The 26,703-nt window shown below is 39.3% G+C and overlaps 1 protein-coding gene across 4 annotated transcripts in view; it reads left to right on the top strand.

Annotated features, from left to right (window-relative positions):
* Positions 1-26,703, top strand: part of LOC149249012 (protein serine/threonine kinase) — a 318,878-nt gene that overhangs the window by 190,750 nt on the left and 101,425 nt on the right. For all 4 annotated transcript variants that reach the window (XM_089458604.1, XM_089458602.1, XM_089458603.1 and 1 more), the window contains one exon: positions 856-1,169. In XM_089458604.1, the coding sequence (XP_089314730.1) occupies positions 856-1,169 (314 nt within the window). The remainder of the gene's footprint in view (positions 1-855; positions 1,170-26,703) is intronic.

Here is a 26,703-nt window from a genome sequence, read left to right on the forward strand (position 1 = left end):
ACTTTTCCTACGCTAGGCATAAAGCACTAGGAAACACTTCCTTGATACCATTTCTCAACACAACCTAGTGTCAAGTCAACAATTAATAAATCAAACACTCTATCATAAGCCATATCTCAACCTGCCAAATGTTATGACACAATTTCCAAGACCTGCACCATAGGGTTATTTTCTTTGGAAAAAGGGCACACCATCACAATGCCTATCAAATCAATTAGTGAGCCATAAAATTGGGGAAAACCATTAGTTGAGCGGTTTCCCTTTCAATGTATGCTCCAGGGGTGAACAAATGTGTAGATCATGTGTGCAAGATCCTTATCAAGCTTAACACTCGTTCAAGATCCAAAGCAATATGGAAGCCTAATGAAATGAAAATGCACAAAAGGTGCTTGCCCATGAACAAATATGCATCAAAGCAACAATGTATTGGCTCTAAGGCTGATATGCTCCAAACACAGCCTACTGGGGCAGGGTTTTCAAACTGGACATTCCTCATGCTATATGACTGGGTAACATAGCACAACCCAAAAAATATTCATTGCCATCTGTGTTCTGTTATTTAATGAGTTGCAGGAGTTTTTAACTGCCGTAATTGTTATTGGAGATTCAAAATTTTAGTGTTTTTTCCATGCCATGTTGACACAGATCTAATCCTTTGTTATTTCAGGAAATGTTTTTAAACATTCCAGGATTTTACTTATTGCTTACTTTCTTTAGCATGATTCTGAGTTACTTTGCAAAAACATTGTTTCCACTGTTATTATTAATTATCTATTTTTTCAATATTTGACAATCTTACAACAACTATTAAGATGTTCTCCATCGTGGCCAATTTACTAATCATGGGACCATCAGGTTGTCAATGATATTTGCCTTTTGCCAGGATATGGAAGAGTAGCTTCTTGTGATGGAACAGTTCATGTTTGGAACAGTCAGACAGGCAAACGAATTTCAATATTTTCTGAGCCTTCAGAAACTACTTCTCCTTCTATGGGCTCTAGCATACCTTCAGTGACTAGGGAGGGTAATGAAGTTGTAAGTGGAGTAAACAGTACAACATTATCTGGAGGTATACTCTCTGCTGGATTTCATGGAAGCTTGTATACTTGTATGCATTGCATGGAGGCTGAAGAAAAGCTAGTTGCTGGCACTGGTAACGGTTACTTAAGGTCAAGTGTTTTTTACTAACAGCATTCTCTTCATGTATCTGGAAAGCTTCAAGATGGGTTTTGATTGTGATATTATGTACTTTCATTTGATGTTTTGCTTGTTTCACTTTTCGGGGTTTCAAAAATGTGTTGCTTGTTATAGCTGTCTGCATTGCATGTCACTTCAGCGTATCAGTATGAAACATGCATAAATTTCTCTTAGCCAGTTTACTTGGTAATCTGTTAGGCCTTTAGATTCATGAGCTGTGAAAATATGAGTTTTTCTCATTTTCACTCATGGATTGGAAAAAAATTAAAGTATTTATTCATTAAAATTTAAAAGTCTGCCTGGTTGAGCTTGCATTGGTTATGAGGTACTTTGAGAGGCCTCATCTTGTCCCCGCTGCATGCTGTCCTGGAACAAGCATATATTTTGATTATATACCTTCATGCAAGAAGCAAAGAGTGATTCTTCCCAGGTTCTCATTCTTCTGGTTGCATTTAGAGTGAGATAGCATGCAAAAGGAGGTACAAATTCTGTTGACAGGTGCATGAATTCTTTGGACAGATGCAGTTTCTTTAGAAAGGCTTCACATGGTTTGTAGGATGGATTTGTAATAAACATGCAAGTGATCACCTCAATTATAATACTTGCAAACTGAATTCAGCGCTTCCTTACAAAAGCTCAGTAGGTTTATTATTAGTATTTGAGAATATATAGATATTATGGCAAGACATAGTCACTTGAAGGTATAACAGCGAAACAATAGATATGTCCCATAAGTCCACTGAAAGAGCCTACTGTATTGATCCTGTAACTTCCTACAAAGGCATTGCTATTGTTGACCTTCTATTATTGTTTTCTTAGGTTTATTTATCGAATTTGAAGCAACCTTAGGTCAGCTTTGCTTCAAATACAGTTTCACTGCTATATACTCAAAAATGCAGTTTGGCTTTGAAAATGGCCTGTTATAGATAATTTTAGCATGACTGCTGCAGTCTCTGCAGTCTTGCAGCTTGCTAGATAGGCACACAGAGACATAGTATTTAAAACCAGGACCGCTGACCGACCCAGTCCACCTATCAAACCGGTTTTTGAATTGGAACTGGAAAAACCGGACTGGTCAGATCTCAATGAACTGGTCTTTAGAAAAATACATGAAATAATTATTTGCTAATGAAAATAATTAATTTTAAGAATTAAAACCATTATTCCAAACAAATAGAGACAAAATATGCAAAGTTTTCTTGTCTATGTACTATGTAAAGGTGAATATATCAAAATGGCATCGAGTGCAATATGTATCAGCAACAAAATACATACTTAATGAGGCTCTAAATGGCCTCTAGTGTCCAAAAACAATGCTGCAAGTTATGGGGCTACTGGCCTACTACAAGTCTACATGTCAGTGATCAATATCGTTGCAATTCACTGGTCATCATGATCAAACTCATCACCATTACTAGACATGGGATCATCAACAGGAGCTACATAAACATCATTAGGCTCAAGGTTAAACTTCTCAACTGTTTGAGTTTCAAACTTCTCAATTGGTTGAGTCTCAAACTTCTCAGTTGGTTGAGCCTCAAACTTCTCAAGGTATTCTGCCCTAATATGCCCTATCACTTCATTTGGTGCTCTACATGGCTTTACTTGGCCTCTTATCCCAGCCAAGTGTTGTTTCAACCTGTAAATACCCCTCCTCCAACAGATTTTTGGCAATATTTGCAGATCATTTTGCCATCAATCATATCACAATGAGCCCATGCAGTATCCTTGGCTTTTGGAGGCATGGTGGCTAATGAAATATTTGAAATTTGCAAAGGAAATAAATATGCAAATTAAAATTAAAAAAATGCAAATAAGTAAAATGGAAATCTAAGATAAATTTGGAAAAAAAGGGGTAGATTTAGCCTACAAACAGGTTGAAATACAAAACTTGAAAACCAAAAGTTAAAACTTGAAAGAACACAAAAAAATTAAATACATGGACAACAATAAAATATGGATTTTTTCAAGTGAAAATCCTTACCTAGAAATGAAAACTAGCTGCCTTAGCCTCCTCTTGAAGATGCCAACTCCACTAGACAGCTCCAAAGTAGCTCCAAGATGACAAACACAACCCAAGCTCTCTGCTGTTCCACTACTCCAGTGAAAAACTCAGCACTCTCCAAGCTCACAAAAACTCCAAATGAGATGTGTGAGGCAAATGAGAAGGGATACATGCTTTTAAAGGCTTGGAGAGGCTATTTTTGGAGGGAAACAACCCCTAGTTTCCCTCAAAACCACTCACATAGGCCCAAAACCATTGCGCGTGGGGTCCGTGGTTGTGCTAGTAATGAATCAGCTAGTTTATGATTGGTTTGATGCCAAACCTAGGCTTGTAAAGGCATAAACCGGGTTTATTGGTCGATTTGGTCGCTGAGGCTAATGAACTGGTTGGTTTAACCGATTACCGGTTTGACCTGACTGGTTTTGGATACCATGCATGCAAGGCAGGGACCCACTGTCACTTCGGCTCAAAGCCCCACTATTTACACCCAACACTACCTAAACAATCAAGGGAGGAGTTCCTAAATATCCCCCAACTACTCAAGTACACGTACATTGCCTTATGTGGGGTCAGTGGGATGGAAGTGCTTTCCATATGTCCGTTGTCATGTGGTAAAATAGTGCTAAAACAACACAGATTTCCATATGACCTATGAATTTTGGTTTACTAAATTTATCTTAACCGAATATGAAGTTATTTGGCAGGTTAGATACATGGTTAAGTAATTTCAGCTGAAAACAACTTGCTATCTTGTATGACAGACTGTAAAGTCTGCAAAAAGGTGCAGGGACAACAACCTATTTTATGCTTATTAGTCAACTTACGGTGTCAAAACATCTCTATGGAGTTTACCCTAAAGTGTGGGATGGTGAGGGTGATTACAGAGGCTTTGGGAGCTTCCCCTCTACCAAAATTGACTGAAAATGCAATTTCCTACTAGTTTAATCAAATTTATTTGCCTAGAAAAATTTCAGAATCGTATTTGACAATTATAACAACGGGAAAATGGAAGAAATTTAATTCTAATGCAAAAAATATGACTAGAAACCAATGCAAAGCTGAAATACTAAGTTCTAGTGTAAAGTACTTACCTTTAGACCTTGTTACCACCAAATATAGACGGCCTTGGAGAGGGAAACCCCACACGACAAAAGCTAGACAAAGTGCTAACAATGGGGTAGAGGTGCAATGTCACCTCAGCCAAAATCCCCGGTTCTTTACGGACTTTCACCAATGGGAGGAGTCCTAGTAGGAGGGAGATCACTTAAAATAGATATACAAGATATAAAGCATGAAGTGATCAAGCAAGAGCTCATTCAAGAGAGAGGCTTAATAATCGTTCAATGCTTCAAAGAAGCAAAATGCTCTCAAAGAAAAGCCCTAGAAAACAAGGTTCAAGACCTAGGGTTCTGAGATTTTCGATGAAAACAAGTGTTCACAAGGTCAAGACCAAGGGAAAGGGTTTCTTGCAATGATTATCAACTATTCCAATGCTCATGAAACCCTCAAGAAAGTCCTCAAGTTGAGATGGAAAAAACTAGGGTTTCCCTCTTAGGGCAACACCTAGGGCAAGAGATTTTATGGACGAAATTTGAGTGGATGCCCACCAAAATGATAGGTCATGTAGTTAAGATCTACCTCTTGATGTTTAGGCTCTCAAACCACCAAAAAGCCTCCCTAAAATTTTGCTCCAAGCCCTAGTTTTCCTTCCTAGCCTTAAAAGGACCGAATTTGAGAAGAGAAATTTATGGAGAAAATTTAAGGTTGATCACCAAGTGATAGGACTAGTGCCTTGTCTTATGGGGATATGGAGTCTAGGATGTTTAAGATAAGCCAAATTCCTTCTAAGGAGGTCGAAATTTGATGCCCTAGCTATCAAAATTTCAACAATTACCCACTTAATGGAATAATGGATTTTGATGGAGAATAACAAGTACTCCACTAGGAACATTCATTACATGTTACAATGAGTAATGCATACAACATTCATCTAGATATTCTTCAATAAATTGATCTTCAACAAATTAGGGCACATAATTTCAACCTAGAATCAATAGTTCCATGCATTAGACATTCAAGAAAAAGATATTCAACAAAATATTCCACTTACAAGATAACATGCAATATATCCTTCCATTAGACCAAGAAATAGCTCCAAAGAATGTCAAAATCAACTTCCATATATCAAAATGCATCCAAGTATCTCCAAAATCACCCACAAGAAGCAAGTGCGAATTCTCTAAGAGGTCCAAAATTCACAAGTTCGATGATGATGATGAGAGAGTGAAATGACCTCTCTCTTTCATGTCTAATGATCTCTAATTTTAGCCTCAAGTCCCTCAAGTCATAAATCAATGGGCTAATACTAGGTGAGGTTATAAGCAACCTCATAGCCAATGAAAAAAATAAAAATTAACTCACAGAATATGTTGAAATGCTGATGTCATGTATGCATAGGCCCTTCTAGGGCCCACGTTGGGCTCCTCTAGTGCCAAGGTGAGTGTAGAGGGATCCATAAATCATGATCTAGGGGTTGGCCCCTAAATCTCCATGCAAATCATCCTATGGATCCCAATTTTGTGTTTGGCGTGCAAAATGGGTCTCATGGGTCTCCTAGTGATAGAATAGCCTTGATTTTGGTCCAACCTTGAGGCCTCTGATTATGGTGCTAACCGTCCCATGTCTCAAGGGGTGAGATAAACCTCATTTGGGCCTCAGATCATCTGCCAAACCATGTGATCATTACAAAGCCGATTGGGGCACACTAGTCCAAGTGCATCATCTCATGAATAATGTGGGGCAAAGTGCAGACTATTGGGTGTGCTGTGGGTGGCCATGGAGATGAATGATGCTTTGCAAGTAGTAGGAGTCCCATGGCTCTCAACGCTTTGCCTGTAGGGTGTCATATGCTCCTCTAGTGGACTTGGACCCCAAATAAGGTTCCCAACCCATGATGAAATTTGCCTGCCAATGACACATAATGTCCAATGTTGCATCTTCACCATTAGGTACAATAATCATTAGTGCATCTAAGTGTACCAAGCTTGTTAGTCAGGGGCAGATTGACACTTCATATGGGGCAAATGTCAAATCCTTTTGACTAAATACCTAACATTGAGGCCGATTCCTCCAGTTTCTCTTGTTCCCAACTTAAATTAACCAAACAACAATTTACTCACCTGGGAACATTCCTTTAGCCCATTGTCCTACATAGTTGGCTTGATGCCCCTTGCAGCCAACTCTTTAGCCTTCTTTACTAGTCCTTCGGTATGTTGTTCCAACCCTTGCTCAGTCCGTCCTAGTTGCAGTTCCTTCTTGGCTTGAACAATTGCACCTGCAGCCACTTCTTGCAACCCTCCTCTAACAATCCTTGGCTATTTTAACTGTGGCCTGATCCTTGGATAGTGTTGTGGCCTAATCTTTGGCAGCGGATCTCTTCCAACCCTACTTGGCCTCCTTTAATGACGGAAATCTACTATCTTATTCAACCTCCTTTCTTCTTGATTGCGGCATCCTTTTGATGCCCTACATAGGAAGAAATTGTCCTTCACCTTCTTGTCCCTAAGCCTCTCCTTGGGCTTGCTATATATACTTGTCCTTAGGCTACCTTAGGAAGCCCTTATGTCCATCAAGGAACCTCCAACTTAACCTTTACATTAAATTAGAATATTAAATTCTTTTTCTTGGGTTCCAAGCCCACTTCTTTGGATCCAAAGCCCAAAACTTTGGGTGCAAAGCCCACACACTCACTTTGTGGGTGTTTCTCTCTCACAACGCTAACACCAAGGGCATGTGAGAGTACCTCTCGATGCTACCCAATTTCAACACTCCCTCTTAGCGAGGGAGGTACTTCCATCCCTTGGAAGTATCTCTGCTTCCCATATTGGAATACTATCATCTTCCATTGCTGCTCTCCAACATTCATTGTAAGCTTCATCTTTCATAACAAAAGCAAAAACCGTTGTAAGAATATAACCCTTCTTGCTACTAGAAGCCTCCTACGTCTTCTTTTCTTGATAGGGCTTTAAGCTAGTCTATGGCTCCTTCTTATCAGATATGGAAGTTTCCTTTCTCCTCTCTGACAATTCACTCTTTTGGGGTTGCCATCTCTCCCTTTGAATTTGTGAACTCCCTCTAGAACTTGACTCTCTCTGAGTCTTTGTAACCTTCTTCTTTCCATGGTTAATAGGCTTGCCCTTTAGCCTACATACACCATTCTCTCTAACTCCAAGAATCACTCCTCAGCTAGAGTTAGATCCACTGGGCTTGAGTATCACTTTTCGATCCCAGAATATAACTTCAAACCCTTTGCTTCAATTATTGAGACTCAAAGCGTGCTACACCTGAGCTCTGGTACCCAAGGTACATCTTGGACTCGCAACAATCTACCCGATTCCATCATGAATGGTATAGTCTTCGTACCTATGATTGCATGCTGACTCTTATCTCCAATCTTCACATGTAGCTTAGAATCCCACTCGGTCAAATGCTCAAATACTTCTCAAGTTCCTGTCATATGCTTCGACACTCCGCTATCTATGAGCCAAGCACCCTCACGAATGGTTCTCTCAAAGAAATGAAAGATTAGAGACAACTCTTTGTCGAATCCCCTAGTGAACTAACCCTCTTTGATTGTAGTTGGAGCAACCATCACTGTCTCAAGACTTCTTCTCTTTCCCTCCTTTCTTCTTCTTGTGCGGACACTTGCTCGCATAATGACCATACTCTTCACATGCAAAGCATTTCACTTTGCTTAGGTCCTTCTTGATGATGAACTTCTCTTTGCCCTTCTTCAGCTTACTAGCGAGGGCAACATTCTCTGCATTAGTCTTCTGTTAAAGTCCCTCGTCCCGAAGTTACTCCTGGATGAAATCATCCCATAACCTGTTCCAATCTAGAAGATTCTCTCATGAAACTACTCCTTTGATGAATGGCTTCCACTGATTTGAGAAGCCCTTTATTGTAGTCCTCACCAACTTTGATTCTTCCACATTCTTCCTTATAGCCACAAGCTCATCACGAACTTGCAAAATCCTTGTGAGGTATGAAGTCGTGTTCTTTGAACTTCCCATCTTGATGTCTTTGAGATTCTTTCTCAATACCATCTTCCGGTTCTCATTCTTGTTTTGAAACAACACTTACAGAGCTTCCCGCATGTGCCATGTAGTATCTTTTCTGGTGAGATAAGGTATCAAGCGATCCTTGACTCCATTAAGAATAATCAAATTAGCCTTCGGATTAGTTTTGTTATGCAAAGGCAAAGCTCCTGCATCAGTCAGTGCCTTCATCTCGATGTTGGCACAGTCCCACCGATCATTCACCAACAATACTAGCTTAAGTCTTTCCTTCTGGAAATCCCTTCCAACTAGTCCTTGAACCTCAAGCTGGAAACCATCTTGACAAGCTGTCTGTCCTTTAACAACATGACAACTCAACTCCCTTTTAGAGCTGATCCTTGTGCACACTTCTGACAGAATTTCTCTTCAAGGTAGCTCCGATGCCATGTTAGAAATCCACACACCCTAGGTCTAGCCTATGATCTAACTAGAAAACATAAACACACTAGCAGTGCCCAACTTTAAAAACTTTGCATAGAAGAAGTTACACCAACAATTAGATCAATGTATAGTACACAATGTTTTATACCCAAACTTGTTTCTTATTAGTCCATTAACAAGAAAACCTCAGGGCTCCCATATCAGGGAGAATGGCCCTTTATATCCCAAAATCCTTTTGACTAAATACCTAGGGATGAGGCTAATTCCCTTAGGTCCTCTTCTGCCCAACTTAAATTAACCAAACAATAGTTTACTCGCCTGGGCATATTCCTTTAGCCAACGGTTCTCCACAAATGGCCTGCTATCCCTTGCAACCATCTCTTTAGCCTTCTTTACTAGTCCTTCGATCTATTGTTATAACCTCTGTTCAACCTATACAAGCTATAGTTCCTTCTTGGCTTGCACAATTGCACCCGCGGCTAGCCTATTAGCCCTTTCGCCCCTTCACGTGGCCCTCCTCTAACAATCCTTAGTTCTTTTAGCTGTGGCCTAATCCTTGGACAATGTTGTGGCCTAATCTTTAGCAGTGGATCTCTTCTAGCCTTACTTGGCTTCCTTTAACCACAGAACGCTGCCAGCCTATTCAACCTCCTTCCTTCTTGATTGAGGCTCCTTTTGCTACCCTACACGAGAAGAAATGTCCTCAACCTTGTTGTTTTTAAGCCTCTCTATTGGCTTGCTATATATATACTTGTCCTTATGTCACCTTAGGAAGCCCTAATGTCCATCAAAGAACCTCCAGTTTAACCTTTACATTAAATTAGAATATTAAATTCTCTTTCTTGGGTTTCGTGTTGAAATTTGGGGCAACTTTGGGATGAATTTCCCCAAGAGAAACCCAACTACCCCAAGAGAAACCCAACTACCCCAAGAAGAAACCATCTTTCCCCAAGGAAGAATTCAAATTAGATAAAAGAAATATTGTTATTGATGTGTTCGACACTCCTCATTATTATTTAATTTGACAAATTTACTTGGGCAAGCAATTATCAAGGCATGTGGTAAATATTTTTAAATATTATAAAGAGCAATTCAAGTGGGTTTTCTTTAAGTTGACTTCTCAAATTAAAGGGTCACATTAACTCATATGGCACCCCTTCCTCCTCCAATGATTTGTATAAATAGAGAGCCTTTGGAGTTCATTCAATCACATCAAGTGCAACTTGTCCAAGAGAAATGATCTGAGGCAACCATAGGCCTTGAATGCCCTAATCGAGTTGGACATGGAGTCATGCTTTGGTCTTTTCTTGTGTTTTGGTTTGGATAGGTTCTAAGAGTAGTTGGACGAATTAGTGAGGTGAATTTTGTTTGAAGCATATTTCCTTGAGATACTTGGCTACAAGAGTATGGTCACTGAGGAAAAGGGCCGAGCCTTGTGGAAGTTATCTGCAATGGGACGAAGGTCTGTTTTGGGAGGGCAGAGAGGCCTAGCAAGGAGCTGGACTAAGGTCGCAGTACCCTAGTCACATAACACAACTGTTGAATGGTTTAGAGGCTAAATTTGTGGGTTTGTCTTGGACTGTACATATGCCCTAATTAGGGTTGAGCAACCTCAGAGAAAAGACAGTGAACCATGACCTACAAAGGCTGGAGGAGTCTGTTGGTTGAGGCAACATTATCTTAGAATATTTGTGCAACTATTGGAGTCGTTTGGAGGCCGAAGTAGAGGGTTGAAGTACTACTATGCAAGTACCTTAATCTGAGCCAAGGGACCTCAGGGATAAGGTTAAGGACCGTGATCAAAAGTAGCAGAAGGGGACAACCATTTGAGGTATGTTTTATGTTCTTCTATTAATGTATTGTTTGATGGTTGGATAGTTGTGAAGCAACCTATGAACAATTTGGCTCAGGACTGTTAGTGAGGGTTGACCTTTGGAGAAGCCAAAGGGTTGATGACAAGAGGGTTCATTATCAAGCCAAAGTTCATCAAGTTGCAGAGAGGTTATCTTCTTTGTTTGGACGATGATGTATTGCAGTATGACAACATGTTATATCAATGATATCTTCAGTAGTGACAATGATTGTGATGTATGGATATATATGGTTGTGATATCTTCAATATGATGAATGACAGTGACCTAATGACAATAATTTATGATAGTGACATATATATGGCAGAACCTTTATGACAATGATATTGATGGATTACAATGCCCTTATGCCAGTGTGGCAGTGATATCTTCAGTATGATGTATGACAGTAATACTTGTGCTATTGACAGTGATATATGGCATCGATATAACATTGATATATGGTAGTCAAACTTGCTCTTGTGACAATAATGCAAGACAATATGATTGTGATGACAGTGATATGATCCTCACAGAGATATATGCTACCTTTTGTAATATGATAGACTTGTGAACTGCCATCTTATCCTATATGATCCAGGATTGGCCCTAGGAGGTCTAATGTGATTGATGTGTCTCATTCTTATTGTACTCTGTATCTTAGCTGAACATTTGATGAATATCTAATAGAAGAAGAAGAATTGATTATGGGTTTTCCACCTTGTGGGGTTTTGCCTTGGTCTCTGACCAAAAATCTTAGTGTCTCTATTGTGTATGCTTTTCTTCTGATCTTCCTTATTGTTCCACTGCATTGTTTATGTTATGTTCTGTCTACATAATTGCTAATGATGACATGGGGTGAATGTAATAATTGTTGAAAAGTTAAAAAATGCGATTATCTACAACAAAGAATAATCTAGCCCTAAAATTAAGATTCCAAGCCCACTCCTTTGGGTCCAAAACCCCAAACTTTGGGTGCAAAGCCCACACACTTACTTTGTGGGTGTTTCTCTCTCACACGCCTAACCCTTAGGGCTTGTGAGAGTACCTCTTGATGCTACCCAATTTCAATAGGCCTTAGCAATTTTGAATTATATAAAAATCAATGTTACATTTATCGTTATCGTCAATTTATCCGTGAGGGTCCAAAATTTAAATTATTGGCAATATCGATGAAAGTATCACAAATTATTGGGAAATTTGAAAAAATACTAAAATAATCATTTTTTTTTTCAAATTTTTAACTTTTAAAACATCAACATCAAACAAACACTACTACATAAATATGAAAAATAAATCGATATATAAGATGTCAAGTGATATAGTAGATATCGTTATTGAAATATGATATGTCACGAGTCATAAGATCTAATAAAATGATACAATATCATTAAAAAATAAATAAATAAATGTATATCATGAGATCAATTATGGCAATGAAAACAATGGATTTCCCCTTCTCTGCTTGATGGAAAACAGTTATAACATCCTCAACAATGTTATCAAAATTGGACCAAAAGATTGGTTGACAAGAAAATGCATAAAATATTCAAATTTTGAAAAGAACATATACTTCTTGTGCATCCATATGAATCCAAATAATTGTACAAAAATATGCAAAATTTCTCATGCATATATCAAGGTTGCATATAACCCAAATATCATTGAGTGCAATCCATCTTTGGCTTAAAATAGATCAATAGAGAGGCTCTAAATGGCCTTCGAAACCCAAATAAAGTCACGCTATAACATATAGCTACATAACCTCAAATTCATTATCTATATTCAAATACTCCTCATCAAAATCACCTCTAACCTTTAAAATAAGATATAAAATCTTAACATCCTAATCAATGATTTTGTTCGAGTGAAGTGTACATTTTTACTAGGGTCATGAAGGAGGAGCTCAATAGTCAATGTCACTAATATCGAGGAACACAGAGGGCTTGGTGATCTTGATTAAATGTTACTGCCATACTCACATACATCACAAAATCCAGTAAAATGGTTGTAATCTTGCTAATCCTAAAAGCCTAAAAACTATTAAGTCTTTGAGTGAGATCTAAAATTCTACTTTCTCCATATGAAATCCAATGAGGTCGAAACCACTTTCAAACATCCTGAGTCAATTAATTGTACTGTTCAAAATTTAAGTAGAAGGATGAAAATGAAAGATAAAGGAAAATGTCACTTTAAGAATATAATATTACCATTAACTACTAGGGTATGTATCTCATGAGATGAATCATGGGAAATGAAAGTACTAGATTTCTCCTTGTTTTCTTGATGGAAATAGTTAGAGTATCCTCACAACTCAATCCCCTAACTCACTTTTAAAAATTAGGTTTAAAATAAAAAAAATTAGTAATAAGCTAAGAAACCGGATTCACTGAAAACCCCTTCCGTGTCTCGAATCCCACGAATCAAACACGATTCGTTGGGACACATGTCCTCTGAGCGCTTCCAAACGTGCCTAGCGTGTCCCAATTTCGGGACATGTGCCCCCTGGAAATGCGTGCTGTGCAACCCATAAAGCCCGGTTTTGGCTCATTTCTCCCTCATTATTTTGTGTCTCTTACTGTGGTTGTGTGGGAGCGGCTAGCAATGGGTTTGGGAACATTTTGGAGGCAATTCAAGCAATAGGTAAGTGCATTTTACTTCTATGTTTTTTGCACTTTTAATACAACAGTTTGCATATGCTTTTTTTTTTACAAGTTTGTGTATTTTTCTTTATCTTTTAAGCATTCATGGCTCAATCAAGGGCAGTAGGGAAGGGGCAAAGGAAGGGGAAGGATGTCCCCATTGGAGATGCCCCTCCCGTTCCAATTTCATTGGGGTCTGTAAGTAATCCCTCTATTGGAAGTGGGGCTGCAACAACAACTTCAAATGTTGGAGGAAGAAGTAATTTAAAAAGACAACAGACTCAAGAAAACAAATATCCCTTGTGGAAGTATGTCACAAGAGAGCGAGGGCCAGGGAACAAGTTGAAGGGAGGAGGCAATGTCAACAATCATTTCATGAGCCCTTATTACGGTGTGAAAGCTCATTTGTTGGATTTACCAGGTTGTGGAATTGGAGCATGTACACAAATGTCTTTAGCTAAGAGGAAAAAAATGGAAAAAGAGGCCATTGTTGGTGTGGCAAAGGTGGCTGCATCATCTAAAGGAAACAAGAATGATGATTCCCTTCCATTCTTGAGGAAAAGCAACAACAAATTTCCATTTGACAGTTTTGGTGGGGGACAAGTAGCAAAAGGAAAGGTAATGGCACTTGGTCCAATGGACAAGATTTTTCAGAAAGAGTAACGGGAAGAGATTGATCTCACCATTGCATTCTTTTTCTATTAGAACTTTATATCCTTTCATGTTGCATGCTCACCTTTATTTATTGAGATGTGCCGAGCTCTAACTCAAGGGGCTCCATCAGGGTATATGCCTCTTGGATCAGAGAAGCTTAGAACCGCATTCTTGACTAAGGCAAAGAAAGAGGTGGGCAAAATGCTTGAGCCTATTAAATCAGTATGGCCAACATTTGGGGTTAGTATTGTTTTTGATGGATGGACAGATCCAGCACGCCACCCACTCATCAACTTCATGGTGTCTTCCTTGAATGGACCAGTTTTCTTGAAATCAATGGATGCACTTGGACAATACAAGGATGCACAATATATGGGTGAGTTGTTCATTAAAGTTATTGAAGATGTAGGTGTTGATTCTTGTGTGCAAATCATTACAGAGAATGCACCTGTTTGCAAGGCTGCTGGCATGATTGTGGAAGCTAAATATCCACAAGTATTTTGGACACCTTGCATTGCCCATTCCTTGAATTTAGCGCTTAAATCTATTGCTTGTGATGTGCCTTGGAATGGAAATTTGATTGAGGATGCACGACATATCCGCAACTTTGTACAAAATCATACAAATGCCCTTACAATCTACAAGGAGTACACCATTCTATCATTGTTGAAGATTGCCGATAGATAGTTTGACTCTTCATTCATCATGTTGAAGAGGTTGAGGGAGGTCAAGACCACTCTTGGGGCCATGGTTATTTAAGAGTTTTGGTCCTTTTGGAGAAAGACAGATCAAATAGCCTCAAAAAGAGTGAAGGACACAGCGTTAGATGATACTTTGTGGGAGAGGGTAGATCTACTTATTAAGATCATGGACCCTATCATTGGTTTGCTACGATTTGTAGATACAGACCAACCCATCCTAGGAGAGGTTTATGAGGAATGGTATTCCATGATTGAGTTTGTGAGGACCATTATTTTAAAGAGTGAGTGCCCCGAGTATGAGACATCATCAGAGGCCTTCTTCACCGCCATATCGGATATTCTTGTCAGCAAATGGGACAAAAATTGCACACCTTTTCATTGTTTGGCTCACTCATTGAACCCAAAATAATACAACCATGAGTGGCTGAATGGTGGACCTTCCTGTAGATTCCCTCCTCACATGGATGGTGAAATTTCATAAGGGAGGAAGGATGCATTGAGGCGGAATTTTCAGGATAGAGCATCCCTTGTTGAGGTGGATGATGCCTTTGCATAGTTTTCCGTTGGCACTGGTCGATTTGCAGGATATGATGTGATTAGAGATAGGGGGCTAAGAAGTTCTATTCTTTATGGGCAACTCATGGGGCAACAAACCGTCCTTTACAGTAGTTAGCCATGACACTCATCTCTCAAGTGACTTCATCCTCTTGTTGCGAGAGGAATTGGAGCACATATGGGAATTTGTAGTGTCAAGAACAACATGCTTAAGATGTCCAGGGCAGAGATAATGGTGTATGTGCACACCAACCTTCATCTTATTTACAGGTAGAGGGATGAGTGGTTGAAGGGAAAGACAAAGATGTGGGATGTCTTTCTTGATGATATGGGTTTGGACAATAGTGTTGAGTTGGCATTGACCAAGTTGGATCTTAATGAGTCAGTGCTAGCGCCTGTCACTTTTGATGATGGTGATACTTGTTGAATAATTTAGGGCATTCAAGTTAATTGATTCTTCTTCTCAATGATAACTATTTGTGAGGCACTTTTTATTTTTTCTTATTAGCACAATCTTTTCTATGTTATTATCATAGTGTGTTTCTTATTTCATCAAATGGCTACCAAAACAAAAGATACAAGAACACAAGATGTTGGCTTCTTGCTAGGGTCAAAACCTCTCACTTTTTGAGAGGAAAACCCACACAAAATTCTTCTTATAGAGATTCCAATTGACGAATACTAAGACCATGACCCTTGACCTATTTAGCCACTCCAAGTCCAAGACACCAATCCTCTTCTTCATCATTGCTGAGATAACACTGAGGCCATCACTACTGCATCACTGAGATCTTCATTACTACTGCACCTTCCCCGAGGTCTTCACCATACCAACGAAATCTCCATATATATGGATGAGATCTGTACCTAAATCCACCGAGATCATGACTGTTTCACCATAGACGCACCTTCACTGAGATCATAACCTTATGATTGTGTCTCCATTAAGATCAAGACCATATCTATGCTAAGATCATGATTGCACCTTGAGACCTTAGTAACACACTATGGGCAGGAAGGCATAAGTCAGGACCTTAAGAGTTTCCTCCCATGAATTCAAAGGAGACCTTTTTCCTTGATATGTTCACTGACTTCTCTTATCTATGAGGATTATGACAATCCTCCTTATTCCATGCAAGGACCTTTGATGACCCATCCAACCTATAGATCTCCTTGCAATCATGAAGTCATTTAACCAAACTTGATTATAGAATGAAAGATACTTACTTGGCAAGTGAAGATGAACTCTTCCACTTGATCACTTTGATGATGGTTGAAGAAGATGTATTAGGGCTTCTTCTTGGATGATCTTCTTTCAAATGAGAAAGCCTTTCCTTAATAGAAAAGGTTGCTCCTTTTGATGAGGATGATTTGCTGCTTCCTTGGATGATCTTCTTTTAGGGCAAGGAGATGATCCTTTCTTGAAGATGACCATGCCTTATTGCCTTCAATATGCTTTGCCTTCTTTTGTAGTGTAGATCAGGACTGCTTCTAGGGTTTCATCCTTTTCCAAGATGATGTGATCTTCGTTTTTGAGGTCCTTTGAGCTACCTTTCTTTGTAGACAACTTGATGAGGGTCTTGGTGGCCTTTTGATGATGACTGTGGAGACAAAAGATCTTGCTGTTGTAGACTGCTTCTTTGATCTAGGGCTTGATCCTTAAATGTAGATCTTGATCCCTTTTCTTTGATATCCTTCAACCTGCTTTGATATCCTTCTTGAAGCTTGATCCTTGAATGTCTCTTTGTTGCCCTTTCTTTGACTTCAACACCTTAGCTCTGATACCATGTTGAAGAATCTAGGGCATTCAAGTTAATTGATTCTTCTTCTCGATGATAACTATTTGTGAGGCACTTTTTACTTTTTCTTATTAGCACAATCTTCTCTTTGTTATTATTAGAGTGTGTTTCTTATTTCATCAAATAGCTACCAAAACAAAAGAGACAAGAACACAAGATGTTGGCTTTCTGCCAGGGCCAAAACCTCTCACTCTTTGAGAGGAAAACCCACACAAAATTATTCTTATAGAGATTCCAATTGACGAATACCAAGACCATGACCCTTGACCTATTTAGCCACTCCAAGACCAAGACACCAATCCTCTTCTTCATCATTGCTGAGATAACACTGAGGCCATCACTACTGCACCACCGAGATCTTCATTACTGCTGCAACACCATTGCTGCACCTTCACCGAGGTCTTCACCATACCAATGAGATCTCCATATATATGGATGAGATTTGTACCTAAATCCACCGAGATCATGATTGTTTCACCATAGCTGCACCTTCACTGAGATCATAACCTTGTGACTGTGTCTCCATTAAGATCAAGACCATATCTATGGTAATATCATGACTGCACCTTGAAGTATGTCGAGACAAAGTGTGTTACTTTGAGACCTTCTCATCATAATATGCTGAGACTGTGTGTGCTACTATGGGATCCTTGAAATCACCTTCGTCATCGAGACTATGACTGTGTTTTTCTTCACCGAGACTGTGACTATGTTCTCCTTGCACCGAGATCTTCCTTGCCACAACTATGCCAAGACTGTATCATTGAGATCCTTTAACTAAGATGAGACTGGGACAACATCTTAGTATGTTGAGACAATGCTTATAGGAGGCCAAGACATCATCTAAAAACACATAAATCCTTCTCCATCCGCGACACTGAACTACTGTACTCATCCAAGATTTTTGGCCACTGTACTTGTTCGAGATTTCAAAGGATCTGAGTTCTTGTTCTCCACTTTTGCGCAGACCCTAGATGGGTATATATAGTGGTTTGCCCTCCATATTTAGCCAACTTGAACCAACGAAGACGTGTGTCACTTTAAGTATTCAATTCATTTTGCAGGCCGACATCAAGAGGATTGTGCTTGTCTTTTAGGGGGGATTTTCTAGACACTAGGTTGACTCATATATATTTTACAAATGCTCAAGAAGAGCTCTCCATACATGACATTGACTCTTTGACTCAATAATAAATCCTAAGGCTCTCAATGGAAGCCACTAACAAATAAACCTCTTGCTCATGAAACCCATGCAACAAGGCATACAAAAATAATTTTATTTTTTTCATTTCATTGTTTACAAAGATCATGTCATTATGAAGACCGAACCTAGTTACACTTTCTTCAACACTCCCTCTTAAATAGGGAGGTATTCATAATGGTACTTGGTCATTCTCAATTTGAAGAATTTCTCATAAGAAGAATCGGATTGGTAACCCATTTGTATAGCATCATAGTAACCAACATTGTTTCCACAACAAGGCCTTGACTGATAGCTCTATCTCTCATCAGATCAGAGCACAATTTTGGTAAGACCAATGACTATAGACACCTTCATCATTGTCTCTCAAGGTACATACCCACCCGGGTGTTCATTGAGTATGACCTTCTAGGACTATTCTTATCTTGGGTTCCCAACCCTCAAAGAATATCGATCCTCTTGCCTACTCTTATCTTGGATGCCCTACACATCCTCAAAGAGCATCAGATGCCAGATGATTACCCAATCCTCCATTCTTTCTTCCTAAGTGAAGACAAGAATGTTGTGTCTATCTCTCCCTCTTAACTAGGGAAGATATGCCCATTCTTGTAAAGGAATGTATCCAAGTTCCCTCTGACCAGGAACTTGCCCAAGCTCCCTCTCAATTAGGGACTTGTCAAAGCTCCCTCTTAACTAGGGACTCTCCTTTTCATCAACAACTTCTTCTTCATGGGTCCTTCAAGTGCTTGATCAATTTACTTGTCATTGTTGAATTGAATACTTTGTTTTGGCAAGCATTATTTCATCTATATTTTGCAATTAGAATACTAATTGTTTTCTTTTTTGTAAGATATCCTTGTATGCTTTGATTTAGCATTTGATCATATGTATTTGAAGGCATCCTTATATCTTGTATTGATTATTTCATTGTGCTAACATTTTCTTGTTTCGCTTTCAAGATTACTTGTGCTTTATTTGAAAGCATTTCATTTATATTAAGCAAATATCTGTCATTTTGGAACAATACTTTAAAAGACACTAGTCCTTCATATGCTTATGCTTATCTCATGTGTTGATGGTTATTTCATTTCATATTGCTCACATCATATTTGCTTATAATCTTAAGAAAGTAATCCACTTCACTTTGACATTCACCTAGAAACCTCACATCTCTAACTTAGTTTTTCTGTAGTGACCACCCCCCATAGCTAGCCTAGGAGATAGCTTAAACGGAGAGAGTTGGGAATAGGTGACAACCCCTTCTCTTAGTTCCTTGCCACCAACCACACCTTGTGGGGTTAAAGGTTTTTCTCACTAACTCTAGGTAGTTGTAGGCGGCAGGGTCAACTGGGACTTAAGGAGGACAATTGTGACAAGGTTAAACTGCTTAAACCTTGTAGTAATTGAATAACTTCCAAATACACCAAAGGAAAACACTAAGGAAGATGTCTTGACTATATATCTGCATGCCTTGAATATAATCTTTGTTTTTCACACATTAAAGATCAATGGGAAAATTGAAAGGAAAGTGGCGATTCTTTTCATAGACTTTGGGAGCACTCACAATTTCATCCACAAGAAACTTGCAAATGCAACTCAATTATTCCCCTTACCTAGTCAAGAACTTCTGAGTCATGATGTTTAATGGTGGAAACATAAGTTGGTTCAACTGAGAAAATAAGTGGTATCAACGCAATGGATTCTCACCTACACCACCATAGATGTTCAACTCTCAGTGAATGGAGTAACTACAAAGAAAAGGAGGGAGTAGTTTTAGTACAAGTTGCTATGTTATTCATACATGTGAATAAACTAGTTGTCTAGTACTAGAGTTACATGATGTCCATAAATGACATGATAGGGTATTTGAGCAATCTACATGGCTTCCACCCAAGATAACATGAGGTAATTTATTAATGTCTAACATTGATCATTTTATCAATGTCCAACAATTATCCACCAAATACTAAACCCTTACCCATGGAGGACCATAATTGAAAAGAAATGTTCCACTAAGTTCCTGGGATGGAGGGATGCATAGGGGGGCATGTGGGAACACTCCCAAATTTTAGGGAAATTTAGGGGGGATGGGAGGGGGGACGTCAGTGTATATATGTGTGTGTTTGTGAGAATTCCTTGAACTGCAGCAGCTGGAAATTATTTTCCTAACTGAATGCAATTTATTTGTCTTATGTTAATTATTAACGACAAATAACGAATAATTCACTGAAGCATTCTTCACCATAAAAATGTTGCGGAAATAAAAAATACGCAACTGAGATGTAACCATCCCCTCCTAATCTTATCATAACACCCACTCAGAGGAGACAGTTACTATGCTGACCCAAGATCCAAGGTGCTGTCATGGAAATAGGGTCTAAAAATTTCAATCTTTAAATCTTTGTTTGACATCACCATTTCGTTCATCCTGTCGAGATGAGTCCGGTGATATAAAACTTTACCTCATTCAAAACTTTGGGTCATGAGATGTGCACATTACAGTTTTTCAAGCTCAATCCTTAATTCTTTAAACAATTACCGACCCATATGTCTAGAATAGGACACATAATGCCAAAATTAGCATTACCAACCCTTTCATGCTTAATCCTTCAATATAAGCCAAAGGTGCTTTTAAATCAAGACTATAGATCTGTTACGGGCCCAAGTGCCTTTATATGAAAGTACTACCAAATGCGACTCTGTTGGGCCTATTGCACTTGAAGCCTCGAGGGCTAGTTTAACACATCAAATTTCTGCGCCCATGGTCTTCACGTCATGCATACATATTTATTAGGGTCTCACCCTATTGTTGTTGACCACATATAGCATATAACTATGTGATAAAATCTGTGACATTTCGGGTCGTCAACTGCTGCTAATTTTTTTTTGTTGCCAGACTTCTGTTACCCGACGCCTCCCCCTTGCCCCTTCGTTCACTGCTTCGGGCTAGAACTTGCCGGCTGATCTGACTGTGGGTCTGCCCTACGCTAATGGGGTTGCGACCAGGATTGGTGTCTTACCATGGTAGTCGACTTACATCATTCCATGCGAGTTAGATGTGTCTTTTGCCTTGTGCCTCCGAGCTTATGTGTGGGGTGGGATTTCCATCACACTAACTCTCTGTCTACATCACCACCCAACGCCACTCGTTGGGGTTCATACCGACATGTCATCCTGACGTTGACTTAGCCCGATCCCTCACCTTTACAATTCTTAAATTTTCTCTGGGAAATGACTCGCGGGCTGATTGGTCATATGGGGCCGTGCTGCACCAATAACAATCCGTCGGGCTTACCTGCTGCCTCCACTCAACCTCCGGGCTTGCGTGTGTTAGTGGGACCACCTGACCCATTTTCCACTGGTTCTCATCTCTGGTTCGACTGCCACCACAGCTCGATACCTCGTCATCTCGCTTCACCGTAGCCTATGCTGCGCCATAACTATCTGGGCAATTGCCTTTTAGCTGATGTGCACAGTGGGTCCCCCTCTCAGCCAATGGTAGGACTACCATGTGTCCGCCTACGCTATAAGCCTACCTAGCCCGGTGCTTAGTCAACCCAACCACTCCTTTGTGTTGCTAATTACAAGCATCCGAGATATTGCCTCCAAGCCATGTCACCCCTCCATGCGCCCAATTGCAATAAGGTGTAATCGCACCACCCAATCCGACGCTTCCATTATGAGGCTCTTGTCGGGACCTCTAGATTAGGCTTAAGGAGCAATCCTATAGGGCGAAGTCTCATGCCTATGCTTGCGTAAGAGGCATTCATAGTAAGACTTTGCCCATAGCTCGACGAAGGAGGTTATGTCCGAGTTATGAGCCATAATCTATACGCTCATTCTTGAACCTGGTGGTTTTCATAAACGATCTCTCCATTCTCCGTTATTTGTCTTCCACGAGAGGACTTGACCATATAAGGCCTCTCTTCCAAAATTGGGGCCTTAGTCACGTAATGGTGTTACTTCCCTAGGTAGGAGTGGTTAATAAATGATCTTATTAGGTGTTCTCAACCCCCAAGGGGAAGTGACATGTCCTTGGTCCATGCTTCAATCGATAGGTGCCATGTGAATAATGATGGAATGGAGGGGAAAACACTTCATGGCTAAGTGCCATGGTCAAAGCGACTGACTATGATGGAATTCCACATCCTTGGTGTATAGATGTGAGGAGGGAGCAATCGTGGATGCATGAGTTACCTCGGCCTTTGTTTTTCCACCCTCTATATGCTTTTTACTTTTTCTCGCTTCTCCTCTGTGTTACTGCTCGTAGCTTGAGGAAGAGGAGCTTGCTTTATATGATGTATAACAATTAGTCTTATTACCCCCTTTAGGATAGGGCAGTTCATCACCCATCAAGGGTTTGGACATTCCTAGGTTCCTTGTCTTTTATAATATAGGGCAACAATTTCCCTGGAACCAGGTGATGGCCATATGAGTGAAGTAGAGCTCATGTTTGGCTTTTGCCCACATTCTAATTAGTAAGCCCCGACCATCTTTTTGCATTTTGATTTTTCTTGTGGCCATCATATGCTCTTTTTGTTTCTTTTAGCTGCATCAAGCTCCCAAGTTGCATTTCCAAGCCCTACCTAGGTATGAAGATGTGTGGGTGCCAATCCCAATGAACCAATGGTTAGTTGAACCCGAAGAAAGGAGGTGGATTAAGGACTTATGATGAGCGGTGACCTCTTCCTTGGAGTTTCAGATCTGATGTCAAGTCATTATAACAGCCTGAATGCACCTTAGTTGAAGCCTGAAGCAACCACTAAAAGTACTGGGTCTTTGAAAGTATCTGCAGACTGCAACTTCTATGAATCCTCATGAAGTCTAATTCATTTTTTTTTGCTGATTGAGACATACGTTTGCGCTTATTCTAAATAGCCAAATTCCTTGGAACAGAGTTTTGAACTAATCCTCTGTTGCAGAACATATTGGGTAATCCACTCACACACCTTTGCTCTTTCAATCAAAAAATTTGGCATCATTCCAGTTGCTTTGAACATCTGAAATTGCCCAGAAGCATCTCAAAAATACCCTTGTCACAATCCTAGAGCATTTCTATTGAGAACCTGTTAAGTTGAGGAATTTCCAGAGGCAAAAGTATTGACATAGTCCTGTAGCCCCTACCAAAAGTAGATTTAGAAGCCAGGATTGATAAACAAGAATGTCAACTTCAGCGCGAATTTATGACTGTTCAAGTCATGCTAAGAACAAATAGACAAATTGAATCCTTCAGTGACAGTAGCTGTTAAGTGTTCTCTGAGTATGGTTTACGTACAATCATGGACTCAGGATTGGCAGTGTTAGCACTCCATAAATTTCCCTAGGCTGAGGAGAGAAATTTCAGAGGTAACCACAAAACCACTTTTAGGCTAGAATCTAGCCCTTCTAGCCTTGGAGAGGGCTCTCTCACTTAGGTTGTTCAACTAATATGATATTAGGCTAGGTATAGTGCTCAATAAGGTTTGATTTTCAAAGGTTTGCTGGTAAGAAAGGAGACAGATCCATTGGGCATGGAGTCATGTCAAATTGATTATTTTTCCAGTGATAAGATGAAAAGAGAAAGGGTTTTTCCACAGGGGCAAGGTAGGCAGTCTTGGTGATGGAATTAATTCGTTGTAGGAGGGTGAGTGTGAGAAAAGATGGAAACAACACAAAGATTATCAAACTACAGATAAATTCTGAATGTTGCTTTAAGAAGAAAACATAGATTACTTGGTAAAACTAAACTAGAGCACCTTTTAGATGAATTCTGAGCTAAACATATGGTTCTTCCAAGCATGAAGACATACCTTTAAGAAGTGTAAAAACATAAGACAAACTTACAACATGAAAGAAGCACAACACCATCAAGATCTGACACAAGAATCCCTACAAATCACCTTCTGTCTTTCATTCACTGGCAAAAAATATTCAGAAAATACAATGCACACAAAGTCTCTTTCTCTCCAATCTGACCAACAAAACCTTTTTACATTCATATTCATGAATTATATACAATATGCTCTTCCTAAGTCAAAGGGGGTCGAAATCCATCCTTTTCCCAAAGATAGGAAGAGGTTACAATGCTTTAGGAATAAAATATTTGGAAAATCTGCCCATATCCTACTATCTAGGGTTTGGTTTTTGACTAACCAAAAATATGCTAACTGAAGAGAAAATCATGGCATTGGGTAGAAAAATATTCAAACTTCATCATCCAAATCAGCTTGGAATCAATTATGCCAAGTTGGAGGTCCACCAAGTCGAATTTCAAAAATTCTAGAACTTTGTCAACAAATTTGGCTTGGCAAAATTGTGAAAAATGGGTCTCAAAGTGACACATGTAATTCCCAAACTGTAACGCCTGTGCAAAAACTGAGAGAGGTTTTTGTAATTTATCTAGTGTTTGACAAAAACCTCTTTCACTTTTCAAAATTCATCTCCCTTAGGTCAAAAACCAACTCTCAAAAACGCAGCATCTCCCTTGCCTCCTTTGCACAATGAATATGTTTTTTGAATATCTCCCAAATGGTGAGTCCGATGGAGCTGAAATTTATACAGAAAGTTACTATAATCATACCTCATCTCCACAAATTTTTTGAGCCAAATCTGATTCATGGATCTCGAGAAAATCCAAAAATGGTTGTAGGTGACAGTAGCTTGTTTCTCAAAAATCGTGAAGCATTTTGGGCTGAAATTAACTGAGTTTATTCATCTCACCCCCATGCATCTCCTGTAAAAATTTCATGGAAAACGGGTACATGGTTTAAGAGATATGGTGAAAATACGTTTATGCAGCGCACTTTCGCAGCGAGCTGTGTTTGCATGGCTTTAATCACATGCTTGAACTTTGGCTGAGAAAAAATGGATGATTGATAATGTTGCCACCCTTGTAAACCTCTTTTAAGTTTCCACACACAAAAATAATGCCAAAAAATTGATTTTTAATTAAACCCTAATGCTTTTGACAGTTTCGCAGCAACTTGTGCAGCATTCCAAGTTCTTTATACTTGCAGCCTATCTCTGACAAAATGAAATTGATGGGTTGTCTTGGAATGTCCATGTGAAGCTTATGAACCTATGAAACAGCCCCAAAATTGAAAGCAAGCCTCCAAAACACTATCTCCCTTTGTTATCAGATTTGCAACAACTTTCGCAACACTGTGACATCATAGCTTAGGATGGTTGGAGGGAATCTGAAGGCCTCTGATCAGTTTGACAAGATGAACTAGGGCACATACAACATAAAAAGTCTCAGATAAATGAGAGAAACCCTTACTCGTGACCAGCTTGACAATTCTTTGAAATGTGCAGCGATTTCCTCAGTTTCGCAGCATCGTCCAGCTTGTGCAGCAGAACTCTAACTTGCGCAGCAGTTTGAACTTGCAGATATGCAGCGCTCCTCCCTTCGACCTTCAAAGTGTTTCAGAGCATGTGCTTCGAATGAGAGAGATGAGAGTGAGGAAGCACATTTAGGACCTTCATATCTTTCAAAGATTTTCTTTAGGACAATGATTACTCACTTTCTTGATATGGAAAATAGATAAGTGATTTTTTTGTAATGATGACACCATGACACCATGACATAACTGACCATATATTCCCATAACTGACAGGACTAAGCTAACTAACTCATGATGACCAAAATCTTTCATGACATGACCTTTAAATACCCTTTCATGGTGACCAATGACCCCTTATGATTACCCTTTTAATGATGATCCTTCATGACATTACAACTTTAGATTTTAGCAAATAGACCTTTTGACTCAACAACTTTACATGATACTCAATCTAAATCTCGACCTCTTATTCACAATAGACCCCTTTAGGCCATAACACACATGAAACCAAAACTGACATTTACAAATTTACCTCAAATGAATAGAAAGACTGAAATGACAAAGATTCCTATAATATAGGACCCTAACAGACAGCATGAGACTTGAGTAAGAAATCCAGTACTTATGTTATGTCACCATTTTGCAAACCTTGAAGTCTGGAATAACCTCTTTGCCATCAGATTGCATTATGGTTTTATAGTAAGGGGTTATAAGCAGTTTCATGATTGATAGATCATGGCAGTAGTCATTTCAAGGAAACATCTACAGACAGAGTAGTTGAAGCAGTCTTGGATTTGCCATCGGTCTTACTGAGCAGAATATTAATGAACCCAAGTTTGCTACTGTCAAAGGTTTGACAGAAATACGTTGTTGACATAAGATGATAAATTAGATACGACTTACAATGCCTGACAGTATAGAATTGTTATGACTAAGATGAACTTTGAGTGGCATTAACCATTGACATATCATACAGTGACCTAGCAACTTGTGACATGACCTTGAGCTTGGCAGTAATCTCTAATCTTGGAGACATAACAGAGATTTACCTGACAGGAACAATGCTCTAAGAAATTGACAGTTTGGACACTGTTTTGCAGAATTTGTATTGTCCATTTGCATAGCAATCAGGAAATGTTTTTGGGTATATGCTAGATTGTTGTTGCACCAGTTCAAGCATCTTGTCATTGCTAAATAATATAGAAACCGAGGGACATCATTTGAGGACTGATATATTGCCAGATCCTTAAGGACTACAGGGATTTGTGTATAGGGCGAA

Source organism: Pinus tabuliformis, chromosome 7 (assembly GCF_031772625.1).
Source record: "Pinus tabuliformis cultivar Carrire ecotype Pingquan chromosome 7, CPIR1, whole genome shotgun sequence".
Classification (NCBI taxonomy): Eukaryota; Viridiplantae; Streptophyta; class Pinopsida; order Pinales; family Pinaceae; genus Pinus; species Pinus tabuliformis.